The following is a 14,123-nucleotide window of genomic DNA, read 5'->3' on the forward strand; positions in this document are numbered from 1 at the left end:
TCGGCGTCGATGTACATGGAGAGCATGTCTGCGATGGTCTTGTTCAGACGCTCTGTGAGTCCGTTGGTTTGTGGATGATAGGCAGTGGTTCTCCGATGGCTTGTCTGGCTGTAGTTTAAAATGGCTTGCGTCATCTCCGCTGTAAACGCCGTTCCTCTGTCTGTGATGAGCACTTCCGGGGCGCCGTGTCGCAGGAGAATTTGTTCGACAAAAAATTTTGCGACTTCTGTTGCGGTACCACTAGGCAACGCTTTTGCTTCTGCGTAGCGGGTCATGTAGTCGGTGGCCACGATGATCCACTTGTTTCCTGATGAAGAGGTCGGAAAGGGGCCGAGGAGGTCCATCCCTATTTGCTGAAAGGGCTTAGTTGGCGGTGGTATGGGGTTCAGGAGTCCGGCTGGTCTAGTCGGAGGCGTTTTGCGTCGCTGACACTCACGGCACGTTTTCACGTAATGGGAAACGTCGGTAGCTAGCCGTGGCCAATAGTACTTCTCCTGGATGCGGTGCAACGTGCGAGCAATCCCGAGATGTCCTGCAGTCGGCTCATCATGGCATGCCTGCATAATTTCTTGCCTGAGATTTTTGGGCACCACAAGAAGATGCACTGTCCTGTTCGGCGCGAAGTTCTTCTTCAGGAGGACATTATTGTGAAGGACGAAGGACGACAGTTGCCGCTTGAACCCTCGGGGAGGCGATGCGGTCTTGCCTTTCAGATAATCAACTAGGCTTTGCAAGTCAGGATCCGAGTGCTGCTGCTGCGCGAAACTGCTGGCGCTTACCGGTCCTAAGAAAGCGTCGTCGTCTTCCTCTTCGGGTGCTGCGTCGACAGGAGCTCGTGACAAGCAGTCTGCATCGGAATGCTTGCGGCCAGATTTGTAGACTACAGTTATGTCGAATTCTTGAATACGCAGGCTCCAACGAGCAAGGCGGCCGGAGGGATCTTTCAAATTCGCCAGCCAGCACAGAGCATGGTGATCGCTCACAACCTTGAATGGTCGTCCGTATAGGTAGGGGCGAAATTTGGACGTGGCCCAAATAATGGCGAGACATTCTTTCTCTGTCGTCGAATAGTTGGCTTCGGCTCTCGACAGTGAACGGCTAGCGTACGCGATAACTTTCTCCTGTCTGCCATTTTTCTGAATGAGGACCGCTCCTAAGCCCACCCCGCTTGCATCGGTATGAACTTCAGTTTCGGCGTTTTCATCAAAGTGCCCGAGCACAGGAGGGGACTGTAAGCGGCGCTTCAGCTCGTTGAAAGCTTCCTCTTGTGGCCTTTCCCATTTAAAAGGCACGTCAGCCTTGGTAAGTTGAGTCAAAGGTTCAGCGATGCGCGAAAAGTTCTTGACGAATCGTCGGTAATAAGCGCACAATCCAAGGAATCTGCGTATAGCCTTCTTGTCATTAGGCTGTGGAAACTCTGCGATCGCAGCCGTCTTCTGGGGGTCTGGGCGAACTCCATCCTTGCTTACGACGTGACCAAGGAACAGCAGTTCCTCGTAGGCGAAGTGGCACTTCTCTGGTTTCAGTGTCAGGCCTGAAGACTTGATAGTTTCCAGCACTATCCGAAGCCTTCTGAGGTGGTCTTCAAAGCTTGAGGAGAAGACAACAACGTCATCTAAGTAGACTAGGCAAATCTGCCACTTCAAGCCTGCGAGCACCGTATCCATTACTCGCTGGAACGTCGCTGGGGCAGAGCAGAGGCCGAATGGCATCACCTTGAACTCGAAGAGTCCGTCTGGCGTGATGAACGCAGTCTTCTCTCGATCTCTTTCGTCGACTTCAATTTGCCAGTAGCCGCTCTTCAGGTCCATCGATGAGAAGTACTTAGCGTGGCACAGCCGGTCCAGTGTATCGTCGATGCGGGGGAGGGGGTAGACATCCTTCTTCGTAATGTTGTTCAGGCGGCGGTAATCGACGCAAAAGCGAAGGGTGCCGTCTTTCTTTTTCACTAGAACGACCGGTGCTGCCCAGGGGCTCCTCGATGGCTGTATGACGTCGTCACGAAGCATTTCCTCAACTTGCTTGCGGATAGCTTGGCGTTCTAGCGGCGATACGCGGTAAGGGCTCTGTCGCAGTGGTCGTGCGTGTTCGTCTGTGACAATGCGGTGCTTGGCAAGCCGGTTTCGTCGCACATTCGATGCTGATGAGAAGCAATCGGTGTACCTTTGAAGAAGACTGCGTATTTGGTCTTGTCTGCTTCGGGGTAATGCTGGGTTGATGTCGAACGTGGGTTGATGGCCTTGGTGAGATGGTTCTGCGGGTTGGTCGGGTAGGGCAAATACGCTTCTGATGTCTGCCAGCTCGTCGAGGAAAGCGATCGTCGTACCTTTGTTTAGATGCCGGTATTCTTCCGTGAAGTTGGTTAGCAACACCTGGGCTTGGCCATTTCGGATTTCGGCGACTCCCCTCGCGACGCCCAATCCTCGATCCAGGAGCAACTGTGTGTTCCCCTCGATAACGCCTTCGGCATTTTCGATGTCTCCAGTACCTATGCCGACGAGAACACTTGATCGGGGCGGCACGCTCAATGCTTCATCGAGGACGTTTAAGGCAACGTGATGAGTCGCGCCCGTCGCAACAGGTATGGCTTTTTCCGTGGAAAGCTTGATCGACTTAGATCGAAGGTCGATGATCGCCCGATGTTCGTTCAGGAAGTCCATTCCCAAAATCACGTCTCTCGAGCATTGCTGTAGGATCAGGAAGGTTGTCGCATAGGTTCTCCCATTTACAGCAACTCTCGCGGTGCAGCGTCCTGACGGCGTAATCAGGTTGCCACCTGCGGTGCGGATCAGCGGGCCATCCCAGGTTGTTGTTACCTTTCTGAGTCGGACAGCGAGTGGGCCACTCATGACAGAGTAGTCAGCTCCCGTGTCCACCAAGGCAGTAACCGCGTGACCGTCGACCGTAACTTCAAGGTCACTTGTTCGCGTTCTCGTATTGTACGTTGTCTTCGGTGTCCGATCTCGGCTTCGTCGAGTAGTGAGGCTGCGGTGGGCGTACTGCGACGTTACTTCACTGGGCAGCGGTAAAAGCTTCAAGTCTGGCCGCGTCGTCGTCGTCGGTGTCGTCGTCGTCGGTGTTGTCGTCGTTGGTGTTGTAGTCGTCGGTGTTGTCGTCGTCGGTGTTGTCGTCGTCGGTGTTGTCGTCGTAGTGGCGGCATGGTCTTGAGTACTCGTCGATGGAGGATCTTTGTCATTGCGCTTAGAAGCAACCTCACCTCCAGAGGCTGCTTTATTTAGTTTAACCTTCGGGGGCTGGGGGAGCGTCCACGCACGGCGTAGCCTCGGCTAGGAGAAACAAAGCGCGGGGACGATGGCGACGGGGAACGTGATAGGCGGCTCGGCGATGAGTATTCTTCCCGACGCAAAAACTCCTCGATTTCGGCTGGTCGCTGGCCGGGTCGGGGTCGTGGAGCGTCGTAAGAGAACCCTCGGATGCCCAGTCTCCTGTATGGGCAGTGCCGGAGGACGTGACCGGCTTCGCCACAGTGGAAGCATAGTGGGCGGCGCTGGTCGGGAGTTCTCCACTCGTCGCATTTCCTCGGCTGCGCGCGTCGCTCGTAGGATGGGCGGGTTGGGGCGAGTGGGCGGCGGTCCAACGCAGCTGGCTGAGGGCGATAGGGGCTTGGGTCCCGTCGTCGAGGTGCAGGACGGCGCACAGCTGCGGCGTAAGTCATGGCTGGGGGCTGCAGAGGCTGCGTGGGTGTCGGCGTCACACCCAAGGCCTGTTGAACTTCGTCCCGGATTACGTCAGTAAGTGGTGAAACCTGCGGCTGCGTTCCATTTGGCAGCAATCGTCGGAGCTCTTCTCGTACTACTTGGCGTATAACCTCCCGCAGGTTATCGTTGTTAGCGGCGTCCAGGCAGTTTGCTGAAAAAACGCGCTGCTGGCGCTCATATTGGCGAGCTCGGGCGTCAAGTGTTTTTTCCATCGTGGAGGCCTCTTCTATGAATTCCGCCACGGTTTTCGGTGGGTTCCGTACGAGGCCGGCAAAGAGTTGTTCTTTAACTCCTCGCATAAGCAGCTTGACCTTTTCTTCTTCCTTCATGTTCGAGTCGGCACGCCGGAAGAGACGCTTCATCTCCTCAGTGTACACTGCAACGGTCTCGTTTGGGTGTTGTATGCGAGACTGTAGCAGCTGCTGGGCTCTCTCCTTTCTCACGACGTTTGTGAAAGTCTTGAGAAGCTGCTCTTTGAAGGTTGCCCAATTCGCGAGGCTAGCTTCCTCATTCTCAAACCAGACTCTTGCTGGTCCCTCCAGGGCAAAGAAGACGTACCTAAATTTCATGGCATCGTCCCAGTTGTTAAAGACAGCCACTCGGTCGAACTGCTCCAGCCATTCTTCGGGGTCGGCGCCAGGCGAAGCGTCGAAGGTTGGTGGCACCCGGGGCTGCTGCAGAATGATTGGAGTCGTCGTCTGGGGCAAGCTCATGGTGGTCGTTGCTGCTGGCTTTCGCTTCCGGGTAGGGTCCGGCAGATTCCCGAACTCTGGTGCGTCCCCTTGCAGGCGTCGGCTAGCGCGGTGGACTGGACTCAGGTCCTGCGGTTGATGACTCAGAGGGCTGGCGTCACGGCTTGTAGGGGGTGTCCGGAACATGAAAGGCTACCCAGCACCTCCACCAAATGTCACGTTGTAGTGACGGCAGTCCAGCGGTCAGGAAGACAGCAGAAATACTTGGAAACGAAGCTCTTTATTAGGGCTGACTTGCGCCCGCAAAAGAACTGAATCACTCGGTTGCGGCGTAAGCAACAAGCGTGCTCGTCAATCGTCGATCTACGAATGTCCGCCGCTCGCGGCATCGCTCAATTTAAAGCCGGCAAGGAAACTTCCAGATAACAGGTCAAGATCATCTACGGTAATCTGGAAAAACCTAGATGCAGCCTTTCAAGGCTGCGAACAATCGAGATTAGTCTGGTCGCTTCTCGCGCCACGAACAAAAGTGATAACGACCCTTTCCTGCTGTCTTGAGCGTGAACGAACAAACACTGCAATGATACGTGGCAATATAGTGCATGAAGTGGACCACAGTGCAAGAATCGACCTCCAAGACAACAAGGCTGGCTACCTGCGAAAACCAAGGATACAAATATCTGTAAAAAGTGTACAGCATAATAAGTATACAGCGTATATGTGTACTTTATACGCTTATGGTAGCCTAAGGAAATGAAGCGATGACTTTGAGAGCTTTTGTACACTCAAGTCGATAATGATTGTAGCAGCTAAATTTGTCCGCAGTATGGAGGTAGAAAAGCTTCTGTTCATTTGGCATGTGCTGCACTCAAGTGTCATCTCTTCGCGCGGTCTCCGGTTGTCCCAAGCTTTTAACTGCTGCATTGGCCGATACCTCGCCAAACACCTTTCAGAATTCTTACCGCATGTAAGTAGAACTTCATCGAGATGTGTGACTGGCGCGGGTGTATGAAGTGTGCAGAAAAGAGATGTATGACGCAGATGGAAACTTATGTCATTTGGGGTCTTTATTGCTTAAAAGATGCTCCTATGTACAAAATCGCTTGTAGCAGATAGGCGTTTCGCTACAAGAAATCAGTGCATGCATGGGCAGTTCTGTGGGATCAGCCTCTTTTGTGGTAACAGCGAGGATAATACTGGACGGAATAAAGTTCGGAATATGTGCCTACGGGACATATCTTGCACTTCCTGAAAGGTAGTGGCCGGGAATAAGTGCGCTGCGATGACTATGAAATCCATACCGAGTCGAGCAGCAGTGTACCTTGCACCTCACAGCAGTCTCTCTGCTAATCTCTCTATACAACCCGATGGATTGCAATATTGAGGTGCGTGGGCAATGCACTGGAATAAATTACAAGGGCATTCATTCGGGTAGAGATTTTCTGCGCTCAAACACTGGAGTAGCAGTCACGTACGAAAAAAAAAAAAACTTGCTGTCGAAATGCACTATGCGGGTTATGTTGAAAACAAGCGATTGTGAAAACATGCTCATCGGCCATGGGCAGCTATACCCACCCCACGACCCCTTCCCAATTGTGTGGTCAGGCTGGAGGGCTCATGTTCACCCCCGAAACAAGTGTTGTCCAGAAGTTGTAGCTGACCACAAATGAACGTCTTTAATGCAGCCGTACTGGTTCCAGCTACTGCAAGTACAAATGCCTTATTTCTGAAGTTTGCAAATATCTTGATATCAGTTTTAGCAACAATCTCATATCGAGTGCACATATTTTAAATATATCCTTATCAGCTTTTTCAAACTGTTGTTTTCTCAAATGTACAGTCAGATATGTTCCGGTCAGTTTAAAACTTCTGACTTACAGCACTGACAAGATCAAAGTTGTACAGACAATTCACTTGAAGAAAGCATAGTGAAATCCTTAAATTTTGTCCATGAAGTCAGGCTGTAACATAGTGCCTCGACATTTCTCTCGATTTTCAAGAAAGTGTATGCTGCGAGGGTTACCTTGCGGAAGTGGGCTAGTTATACCGATCGTTAAGCTTCAGAAAAAGAATAAATGACCGAAGAAATTTTTTTTTCCAATTAAACGATGCGTTCAAGTTCGAGACCCATCTATAGATACGTAAAATCATCCCTGCACGATTTCTGTTAGGTTTAGCTTGTGCTTGGTTTTAAAACTGGTGCACGGGCTCGTTTTCCTACCTCGCTCATTGTCGCCAGGAGAACTCTGAGGCTAGGAGGGAACAAAAGGCACCTCTCACTCAAAGCCTTTCGCCCTCTTCGCGCAATGCTTTCCGAAGGGGTGGTACTAGGCGGCTGCTATTCGGCGAAGACTGACCGGACCTGAAATCATGGGAGTGTAGGCCATACCCCAGTAGCAGTAAGACTGTGAAATATTTGCTAACAATAGCTGAGATAATTTCTTTATGCAATTTTTTTCCTCTCGAAGAAGAAGCACGTCCACTTTAATGAGCCCGAGGACAGATCTGTTCAAATTGCGATACTTTCTACAGAAAAATGCGTGTTGACAGTAAGCGTTCCTTAAAGATATCACAAAGAAGAAAAAAGATCAGTCATGAACTGCTCTTCGTTTTACAAAACGAGTGGCAGTAGCAGTATTGAAATGTTCGCAACGTAATGTGCCTTGCAATGACGCTATACACTAATCTCTTATGCTTGGTGTACCGGCTGGGCGAGAAGTAGGTACATGCACGTGGATGGTGTCGAGTCACACCGGTGCGGCCATGACGTGGGGCCTTCATGGCAGCGAGGGCCATGAAGCTAAAGCCAGCTGCCTGACCACGCGCGTGATGGCATATGTCGACTTCCCTGCGCTAGGTTCCTCCTCTAAAGGCAGCGCGCTGCATGGATGTAGGGACATGGGTACTTGGCCCAGCAAATCTTCTGAATAATCGTTGGCTACTCAAAGCAATATTTTTCTACGGGATAGCTCTCTCTGCCTGGGTTACTCGTCGTGTGCAGTACTGTCGGTGCAGCGCTCCGCTTTCCGCCAGCGGGGTGACGGCTCTTGGGAGAAAATTCCTGCGGGCTCGTCCCGTCCTTGCTCGGAGTATCTACCTTGCTTTAGCGTGGCGGAAATTCGCTCGATCTAGATGGGGAGTCAGAACACCTCGATACCTAAGTGTACTTTCTAGCTAGCTGGCGTTATTGTTGTAGGAATAAATCTCTCTTTTTGCGTCAGAGGCTTTGCCGCGTTCCTCCCTTTCGTCGAACTGTGGAGCGAACCGGAATTAAGGTCAAGTTCCACATCCAAAATCGCGGAGAGATTCTTGTAAGCGCTCCATCCAGAAATATTATTGCGTAAAGAATATTACGCCAGGTCTCAGCCTTTTCGCGTGGCCACGGCGATAGGCGTGGCAGTAAGCACGGCGCGCGGAACAGATGGAGCGCCGTTGCCATGGCAACAAGACCGGCTGCAGATGGCCCCCACTTCAAGCCATCGGATGGTCACGGTGGTAGGTACGGCGCGCTACTGCTGCTGCTGCTTCGAGCTGCCGAGGAGAGGCGCTGCCGTCGCCGTTCTCTCGCCAGCTGCGGCGTGTGGGGGAGGACGAGATTCGCAGTATTTTTATATAATGCGCTCGCTTGCCTTGCCGGAGCAGTTGCTATCCAGTCTGATAAACAGAAGGAGAAGCTACGTCGGCTTGATGACTCAAGGAAACGTCAACGGGCCTCGGAGACACAAGAACAACCTGAACAGAGCCTGGCAAAACGACGTGCTCAGGACACTGCTAGACGAGAGCGTCGTGCTTCTCTCGAAACAGTCGTCTAAAACCGGTGATAATCCTGAATGGAATGCTACGGACGCTCTAAACAGTGAAGACTCCACATTGACGTGTTCGCTCAGTCGTCAAGAACGATGGAATGCAACCAAGCAGCAACGACGTTCTCAGCAAACGGAAGAACGACAGCAACGTCCTGAAAGGAGCGCATTGGTCGTATTGCTGGACAATCAAGGCGTAACGAGACCCGGAAGAATCGACGTGCACAGGAGATGTCAGGAGGACGAGCAGCACGTTTGAAGACGAGACGGGAGAGGTCCCTCGCGAAAGCTGGACTGACTGCGCAGACTGGCGACAGTATTGCTTATGCAATCTGCCGGGTTTAACCAAAGCTAAGCATCAGCTAATTTTTTTGCGAGTGTGTGGGATCGATGGAATTGAGAATATGCACTTGAAAGTTTACACAAAAATATGCTTATGCGAAACTTTACTTTCTAGCAATAACAAAACACCCTCTGAGGATATCTTACTTTCGGGTACCTCCTTTTTTGCCTACAATTTGCGCCCCGGGAACTCCTGATTGAGAAGAAGTTTATGCAACTCACAATTTCCCCAAGCTGCACAGTTTGTTTACGATGTTTTTGTCCTGCTCCGGGCCGTGTCACTTCCTGGAGCTTTCGAATACGCCTCGAACCTTTGGTAGAATGCATTAGTCCATTTCCACTCATGCAGACAAAGCATGCGCGCAGTAGCAAATTAAAGGCCACGTGGCAAGACAGCGACACAAATCCGTTCACACATTGCGTGGCAATATGCTCAGTCTCGCACTGGCTTAGACTGGTTTAGTTTAGGGTTTGTTTTATGAGGTTTAACGTCCCAAGGCGACTCAGGCTATGAGAGACGCCGCAGTGAAGGGCTCCGGAAATTTCGACCACTTGAGTTCTTTAACGTGCACTGACATCGCACAGTACACGGGCCTCTAGAATTTCGATGGAGGCGCATCTTTCGGGTCAGCAGCTGAGCACCATAACCATCGAGCCACCGCGGCGGCTTGGCTTAGACTACGTGCGGGAGGAAATATGCGTTGCCTCAGTGAGAAGTTGACATGCATGCGTACCTTGTGTGTCGCGTTGGGCCAGAAGCTTCCACTCAAAGCCGGCCATCACATGGGGCCTTCACGGCAGCCAAGGTCATGAAGCCGGAACGTGAGGCCTCACCACGCACGTGATGGGTGACACCGATGGATTTCCATCCTCCGGCACATAGTGTTCCTGCTTCGGACGGATGCGGGGACATGCTTCTCAAATTTGGCCCAGCCATCTGCAGAAAGATGGTTCACTGTTCGTGGCCTCGAGAATAATCAATGCTTCTGGAAAAGCCACAGCGCTCTGGTGTTTGAAGAACCAATGCCGTATGAGAGCTGCTTGTGAGTATAGAAAAGACGCTTGCTCAATTCAGTGTACTGAATGCGACCCGTGCTTGCCCATTGCTGGCAGTGGATTGTAGGAGAGTGTAGGAGATTGGAGAATTAAAGTGTCTATATGAAAAAAAGTAGCTGTGATTTATACTGCTTAGGGAGCGAACCTGTGGTGTAGCGGGAATGTTGAGTGTGTTCGGAACACTGGATTGGCAGCAAGCGCGCCCTGCTACCCTGGCAGGTGGCAGTTAAATGAATGGTTGATCGCGAGAGGTTTGATTTGGTACATGATGGTTTAACGCCCCAAGGCAACACAAGCTATGAAGGACGCTGTAGTGAAGGGCTACGGGAATTTAGACCACCTGGGATCTTTAACGTAACGTGCACTGATTTCGCAGTGCACTCGGGTCTCTGGAATTTCGCCTCCATCGAAAGTCAACCGCAGCAGCCGGGATAAAATTTCAATGGAGGCGACATTCTAGAGTTGCTAACCCAGTGAATGCTGCGGCTTATTGCTGGAATGCCGTCTCAATGAATGCTGTGGTTTAATGCTCTAATGCCACGTGTCTGCCTCAACATTGTCAGTGCTAACGCATGCAACCCACATCCCTTTCTAGCCACCTCCACGCACCTCAAATCGTGATTGAGGTGTCTGCTATCCCAGGCAGCCAGTTATGCACACTTCCTTTGGTTAGCCTAGAACGTTGTCATTGCCTATGAACACAATGAACGCCGAAGATCTATAGAAATGAAAATTGAAAGTTGGTTTTGAAGAAGGAAAAGATGGTCTAATATCTCGGTGGGCACTCGAACAGTACTGCAAGGGCAGGAATGCAAGATTGAGAGAACAAAGGAAGAAAGAGGTGCCGTAGGTCTTCGGAAAAATTTCGACCACCTTGGACTTTTAGGGAGCACTGATATCGCACAACAGACTGGCGGATTTAGCTCTTCGCCTAGTGCCGCGTTTCTGCAACAACTTTGTGAATGCGCATGTAGCACACGTCTGTCAGTACTTTCACGCCACGTCACGTAGCTTAAGGTGTTTACTGTCCCAGGGATGCCAGCTATGAGCCTTTCGCTTGCTTTTGAAGCTCGCGCACTTAATCGATTTCTGCCCATCTCAGGAGTGGCTGAAGGTCGCCGAAGGTCAAAGCGATGGAGCAGGCGAGACTCGCAGGAAATGGTGTAGTCAAGCTTTCGCTTTAAAACGAGATTTTAGTAACTAGAAATAATGGCAGAGGAAAGAAGCCAACAAATTTTGTGTAGTTTGTAAACTTGTCGCCTACTGCACCAGCCTTATTTCACGGGGCCTGGAAGACCGTGCTAAGGTGGCAGCCTATAAGGATGTTCCACGCACATTAATGGCATGTAACAATGGACAAGCAGCAGGCTTTAATAAGTTTGAAGGTTTGAAGGTTTATTAAAACGAAATACAAATGAGTTGTAAGTTTCATAAAAAAGTTAGTACAGTAGGAGGTCCCAAAGTGAAAACTGTCTGGGGGACCTCCCATCAGGAATACATGAGGAAAGTGCATAAGTTTGGCAGAGGAGCTATAAAAGTATACAATCAAGTTAAAACCTATTAGTGTAATTTGCGGCAATGAATAAGTTATACAATAGTTAGCGGGCATAATTTAACAAAAAGGCATAAAATAGCAAAACATAAGAGCAATAGAAAGAACACAAAAAGACATCAGATAACAATGGGCATTGAATAAATGCAGATATAATACACAGGCGGAGAAAGAAAAAAAAAAGAGGTTCCAGAAGATTAACAATATGACCGTTTGCTGTCAGAGTGGGGAACATAAAATAAGATGAAGGCAACCTTAAGCATGGCATGAAGATGAATGGGTTGATAGGAGATGTTTTTTTAGTAAAGTGTAGAAAGCGGGCTGCGAACGTGCGGATTTGATTGCTAGTGGTAATGAATTCCAGGTTTTGATGGCGGAGAAAAAAGCAGTTTGTTTTCCATAATTTGTGTTCACTTTTGGTAGAAGCATATTATTTTGTTCAGAGAATCTAGTGTTATTGCTATTAGAAAGGAAAGATACGGAAAAACAGAGAAGTTGATTGTTATTATTGCGAGCGCGGTAGATTAGAAGACCTAACCTAAGATTAAGGAGGCATTTCAATGGCAGAATGTTTAGGTCAGAGTAAAGAGGTGAAGCAGTGGCTGTGTATGGGCTGAAAGATAAAATTCGAAGCGCTTGATTTTGAAGATGAGAAATACATGACATATGGCATGAATAGGTATTACCCCATGATTCTCAGAATTCTTGCGTACCTCCCTTCGATACACAAACCACAGCGAAAAGCATATCAAACTATGTGCCCGGCTGTTTCTCCGTACTTCTTGGCCGGGTGTCCTGTCAAGATTTCGCAGAGATGTCCTTTGGATGTCAGTGTCGTCAGGAAGGCGTCGAAGATGAGTGATGTCATGTAGTCTTCGAAAGCAAGCTAAGTTAGAACCGCCTAGATGCGTAGAAACCGTGGATGAGGTTTCTTTTTACATTGGTAAAGAATGTGGTGTCTAAAGGCTATAGGATGACCCATCCAGCATTGTAAAGGATTCAGTACATCTCTCAGTCTGCCCGCAAACTATGTTTGCTGATATGAAATTCACCCTTTTCGGTTTTGCTGGGGAAACACGTGCAAGTTTCCGGCCAATCAAGGAGCCTGTCACAGGTTGTTTTCTTGTTAAAAAGCGAAGAGGTACCGTGGATTAAATCTCCCCATGATCAACATAGCCACATCCACAGAGTTGCTGACCCTTGGCAGGGCTGTAAAATTGCAAGTGGTTAAAAAACTGACAATGAAAACATTTCGGTTTCTTGCCCTAGGGGTATAAACTGTCATCGACCACGACATCGTAAGGTCGCGCCCAAAGACAGCTCTTCACGTATATGAGGACATCATTGTGAACCTTTTTGTTGTTAGCCGTTTTCACCCATGTGCAGCAGAAATTGCCACGTGTTATGGATGTGTTGAATGTGGGTGGCCACAGCGGAATCAGTGCTCTGGAGGAATGCGATAGACTCGGCAACCAAACATTGCTGCAGTTCCGCATCTAAACGGTGGTGGACATAACGCCCACGAATATTCAGATGCACGACACGTGAGTTACTGCTGCGCTCAAACTCCTGACAACTGAAGCCTTGAGCTACTCGATATTAAGGAGGTGTTCTTAGGGCATAACATGTAAAATGTTTGATTCACTGAAGCAAGATATTCTTCTGGTAAACCGCACTTACTGAAGCTGAAAACTGACAGCTTCTCTGCGTCAGAAATGTTATGGACAATCTATATGTGGCTGTTGGAAATGGAGCAAGCAACTGAGAGGAAGGGCTTCTCCTGCAATAATCTTTGTCTGTCTTATACGCTCTTCAAAACAAAGCACGCCAAAATATTTGTTTCTTTTTGGTGGCCCCTCCGTATTGTACCTGCGCAAAGAAAGCGAAGGGATATAGGAGATTCATTAAAACGAAACAGAGTTGACACCAGATGTCTTACAAACGCAAATCTTACTAAAAGACTTTACACGTTGCCAGATATTTGTGCTGGAGGTTTTTCTTTCTCGAGTCACAGCACGAAGGCGAAACTCCGTTGCATATCGTTGCATACATGTTAATTTAAAGCATTACAGCAGCGCTCCGCATTTAAACTGCTGCAGAATCCATTTTCAACGTTTCCGAAATATTTATCTTCGTTATTGGCCAACCCGATCTAGTTTGCACTAGCGGCCTATCCTACTAGATTCCAAATCACGCAGGACGTGTACATGCTACATGTGGCCAGGTAATAATCGTTCGGATTTTCGTTCGAACGAGCTTATCTCGACAGGTGGTGTGGACTAATGCGCGGACAGCATGTACGCAAAGGCAGTAACACCGGCAGCTCCAGCGGCAGAGCCGTGGCCGCTCTTAAGACGATGAACGAGTTTCACTAAATAAAAAAAAAACAGAACACCGGAGATCTTATTCTTTCGGGGACTAGCTACGTAGCCATCATCGTTGGTCCATCAAAGAGCGACTCTATCATCATCATCATGGTCATCATCATCAGCCTGACTACGCCCACTGCAGGGCAAAGGCCTCTCCCATGTCTCTCCAATTAACTCTGTCCTTCTCCAGATGCGGCCAACGTAATCCCGCAAACTTCTTAATCTCATGCGCCCACCTAACTTTCTGCCGCCCCCTGCTACGCTTGCCTTCTCTTGGAATCTACTCAGTTACCCTTAAGGACCAGCAGTTATCTTGCCTTCGCATTATATGCCCTGCCCAAGCCCACTTGTTCCTCTTAATTTCAACGAGGATGTCATTAACTCAGGTGTGTTCTCTCACCCACTCCGCCCGCTTCCGATCTCTTAACGTTACAGCTTTCCCATAGCCCGCTGCGTTGTCCTTAATTTAAGCTGAACCCTCTTTGTTAGCCTCCACGTTTCTGCCTCATAGGTGAGTACCGATAAGATAGAGCTGTTGTATACTTTTCTCTTGAGGGATATTGGTAAACTGCCATTCATGATTTGAGAGA

General features: G+C 49.5%; 1 protein-coding gene across 2 annotated transcripts in view; it reads right to left on the bottom strand.

Annotated features, from left to right (window-relative positions):
- Nucleotides 1-5,004: 5,004 nt before the first annotated feature.
- LOC149346533 (uncharacterized) overlaps nt 5,005-14,123 on the bottom strand; it is a 34,006-nt gene continuing 24,887 nt past the window's right edge. For both annotated transcript variants that reach the window (XM_089585406.1, XM_089585405.1), the window contains 2 exons: nt 9,291-9,493; nt 5,005-5,066 (listed from right to left, as the gene is read on the bottom strand). In XM_089585406.1, the coding sequence (XP_089441532.1) occupies nt 9,323-9,493 (171 nt within the window). In that variant the 3' untranslated portion in view covers nt 5,005-5,066; nt 9,291-9,322. The remainder of the gene's footprint in view (nt 5,067-9,290; nt 9,494-14,123) is intronic.

This window comes from Amblyomma mixtum, chromosome 4 (assembly GCF_055824585.1).
Source record: "Amblyomma mixtum isolate Tamu chromosome 4, ASM5582458v1, whole genome shotgun sequence".
Taxonomy (NCBI): domain Eukaryota; kingdom Metazoa; phylum Arthropoda; class Arachnida; order Ixodida; family Ixodidae; genus Amblyomma; species Amblyomma mixtum.